Source organism: Drosophila melanogaster, chromosome Y (assembly GCF_000001215.4).
Source record: "Drosophila melanogaster chromosome Y".
In the NCBI taxonomy this organism is placed as follows: domain Eukaryota; kingdom Metazoa; phylum Arthropoda; class Insecta; order Diptera; family Drosophilidae; genus Drosophila; species Drosophila melanogaster.
In genome coordinates, this window is record NC_024512.1 from 2,411,976 (window position 1) to 2,415,473 (window position 3,498).

The 3,498-nt window shown below is 40.5% G+C and overlaps 1 protein-coding gene across 1 annotated transcript in view; it reads left to right on the top strand.

The window, feature by feature from the left end:
• WDY (WD40 Y) overlaps positions 1-3,498 on the top strand; it is a gene marked incomplete at its 5' end in the record, with an annotated part of 214,356 nt that overhangs the window by 138,554 nt on the left and 72,304 nt on the right. Inside the window, 1 exon segment of the mRNA NM_001316659.1 lies at positions 4-1,084. Coding sequence (NP_001303588.1) covers positions 4-1,084 — 1,081 coding nt within the window.

Below are 3,498 nucleotides of genomic sequence, written 5' to 3' on the forward strand. Positions count from 1 at the left end.
GTGTCTGTATGAGTTATGCTTTCTTTAATAATGGAAAAGTGCACTCTAAGCTGATACTCGGTGACTATGCTGGCAACGTGAGAGTTCTGTCTTACTCGCCACACTTACGTGGTCCCTTTCAAGCAAAACCAGGTGCGGCCCTTATTGAAGTTGTATGGTCTGACATACTCAGGGGGAAGATACCCCAGTTTTTCCCAAAGGAATACATAAACCTTCACAATGAGATGGTATCTTGCGTTTACTTTTCTTTACATATGAACGCCTTATTTGCATCGGCGGAATATAGGAACACTAAGAAGTATAGAGGTCGCTGCCCTGGCATGATAATGGTAACTTATGACGAGCGAAGCAATTTCCGCATTCCCCTTGGTGTATCTACCTTCTTCGTAGCCGAGAGCCATAACATTGTGGTAACAGGAGGGCCGGACACATTTGTTAGGATCTGGGATGTTTATATTCCTACGGAGCCCTCTGCGATCCTTACAGGTCATAATGGAGGAATTGTTCTGGTTTTTGTCCAACCGGAAGAAAACAAGGTTTACAGCGTTGACTACCAGAAGATTATAAAAGTGTGGGACCTACACGAACATACACTTTTGCAGACTTACGGAGATTTAGTACGGTTGATACATCACAGTGAGACGGACCTGACATATTATTACCATTCCCATCTTCGGGAACTTGTGGTGGCAGGACGAAAGTTGATTTCCATAAAGTGTTGCCCTCGCGTTCGTGTGGACCTCACAGATGGTAACACTCACGCAGCTCCGGTCTCGGTTGTTTTGTACAATCGTTTGTTTAGAAACATTGTAAGCTGTGGCCTTGACAGTTATATTATAGTTTGGGATCCTTGGACAGGGCGGAGAAAAATTATCATGAAAAGTTGTCACACCAAAATGATCTATGGTGAGATTATTGATATTGAGATCACCGCTGCCTGCTTTGATCCGCTCGAGCAATTTCTCCTCACTGGAGCACGTGATGGTTCCCTGAAAATCTGGAACTATAACAACGCAGTTGTTGTACGAAATATGAGTATAATGCCAGACCAAGAAGTTACTGCAGTTATTTGGGTTGTAGATCGGTAAGTAAAAGTGGTACAGATATTGCATTTACTCATCGAAAGATTTGTCATCGAACCTCTAACTGTAACCTTTCCCGGCCATAATATTTTGTTTTTATTTAGCGCGCGTTTCAGGACTTAAATTATTTTCATTTTTTAGGGTTTTTTTATATTTAACAATTAACTTTTGGGGTATAGTTTTATATTTATAGATAAAGTACAATAATAAATATTATGATTAATGTTTTAAGTGTTATTATTTGAATAACATTATTCATCTGACTTTGTTGTTTGATATTTCTTTTGTTTGAATTTTTTTGAGTGGTTCAAGTTTTGTTACTATTATGCGTGTTTACAGAACAGAAGTTTATTGGTAAATAAATTAAAATTATGTACGCTTGCTGCACGCAGGCAGCGTTAGAATATGCAAGCAAAGAGTGATCGCCGATCAGCAGCGAAAACACTCAACAAGGAATTAACACAAGTAATTGAGAGATTCTTACATACATCGTTGTTCATTATATATATTCAACACTCCTTCTCAACGTTTACATATATTTACAATGTTTAAATATTCACTAAAAACTTTAATACTTTAGCTTAATACATTTGTTATTATTAATTCTACTTAAATTCTCTGTTAACACATCTGCTATCATGTCTTCAGTGGGAACATAATTAATGTTCACATTTTTATCGTTATATTTATCTCTGACATGATGATATTTAATGAAAATGTGTTTGCTTCTTATGATCCTTATGAGGATCTGCATCCCGCTGTGCCAACTTCACATTAGAATGCAATATGTCTGGTCGAGTCGTCATCGCCAGATACTAAAGGGACCCAATCAATGACTGATAGGATTCCTTATTTACACGGTCACATCCCTCGTCGTCGAATTTTATCTGATGGCCAGCCTCCAATGGATTACTGCTAGGCTTACAATTTTGCATTCCGTTAAGGAGTGCCTCCACATACTGCTTGTGGCCAATTTTGATACTTCCAATTTCTGCCTCTCTCTCATTTTCCATGCTTTTTGGAGATAAGCAAAAAGAGCTCGCTGTGATCAAGTCATCCACGTACACCACAATTAGGCCCAGATTGCCATCAACTTTGCACACGTACAAATAAGGTTCACTAGGACAAGGAGTGAAACCAATCTCCAATCGCACGGCATTCAGTCTCTTGTTCCATTCGCGTCCTCTCTGTTTAAGGCCGTACAGTGATTTGTGGGGCCTCAGAACGCGTCTCGGAAACTGCTCGTCTATGAAACCTTCAGGCTGCCTTATGTACACCACATCGTGCAATTCGCTATTTAAGTAGGCTGAAGAAACGTCCTTCTGGTGCATGAACATACCATGTTCAACTGCCGATGCGATCACCAATCTAATTGTGGAGTACCTGGCAATGGGAGAAAAAGTTTCGAGATAATTAATACCCTGGCGTTGTGCGCACCCTTTTTCCACCAGTCTCGATTTGAAGCGTTCGATTTGTCCATTCTTTTCTCGTTTTAACGCAAAGACCCATCTGCAGCCAATAGTCTTCTCGCCTTTCGGTAGATCGACCAGTGACCAAGTTTTCTTTGCTCGTTGGCCACCCATCTCCTTCTGAACAGAAGCTTTCCATTTGTCGCTGTGATCACCGTTAATAGCTTCTTTAAAACTTCCAGGAACATCAATGTCCCAACCGTCAGGACATTCAGCATCTGATATTCGTTGCGAGGTCGTCCTGGGAGACCAGTTCGGTCGTCCAGGAGCTTTTTGTGCTACTTTTTCTTCAAGCTGCGTGTTTTTAGGATCGCGTCTTCTGGATCTTGTTCATTACTTGCTAGTTCATCATCACCTGTCTCAGGCTCTACACGAGGAGGATTATTAGACAACTCACCAACCACAAGCGTAGATTTGTCTCGGAGTTAAACCCATTTATACTCACCAGGCAAGCCACTTCTGCCCAAGCCTTCTTCGAAAAACATTTTTTTTTTTTAAACTTATTGAGTTATTTATTGGATCTTCTCTTTTTGTAAGACTAACAATAATTATTCAAATCTTATTATATAACTTATATTAATTACAATATGAAGTAATTGTATTAGTTAGAGACGGCCCTAGGATTTCTTTGCTGGGCTGGAGAATCTTTGCGCTTCAGTCGGCTCTGACTGTAGACTCGCATAAGCGACTTCGCGAGAGGATTTTCGTGTGCGGCGAGCTTTGCTTGATGTTTACTTTTTTTCATCTGAATTTCCTCATTGACAAGATTTATGTGGATGTCTCTATGGATGCTTTCGCTGCGTAGATACCATGGTGCCCCAGTGATAGTTCGCAGAATCGTGGACTAAGCTCGCTGTATGATTTCAATGTTGGTTTTTGAAGCGTTTCCCCATAGTTCACAGCCGTATGTCCAGATGGGTTTCAGCACGGTATTGTAGAGGAGACCT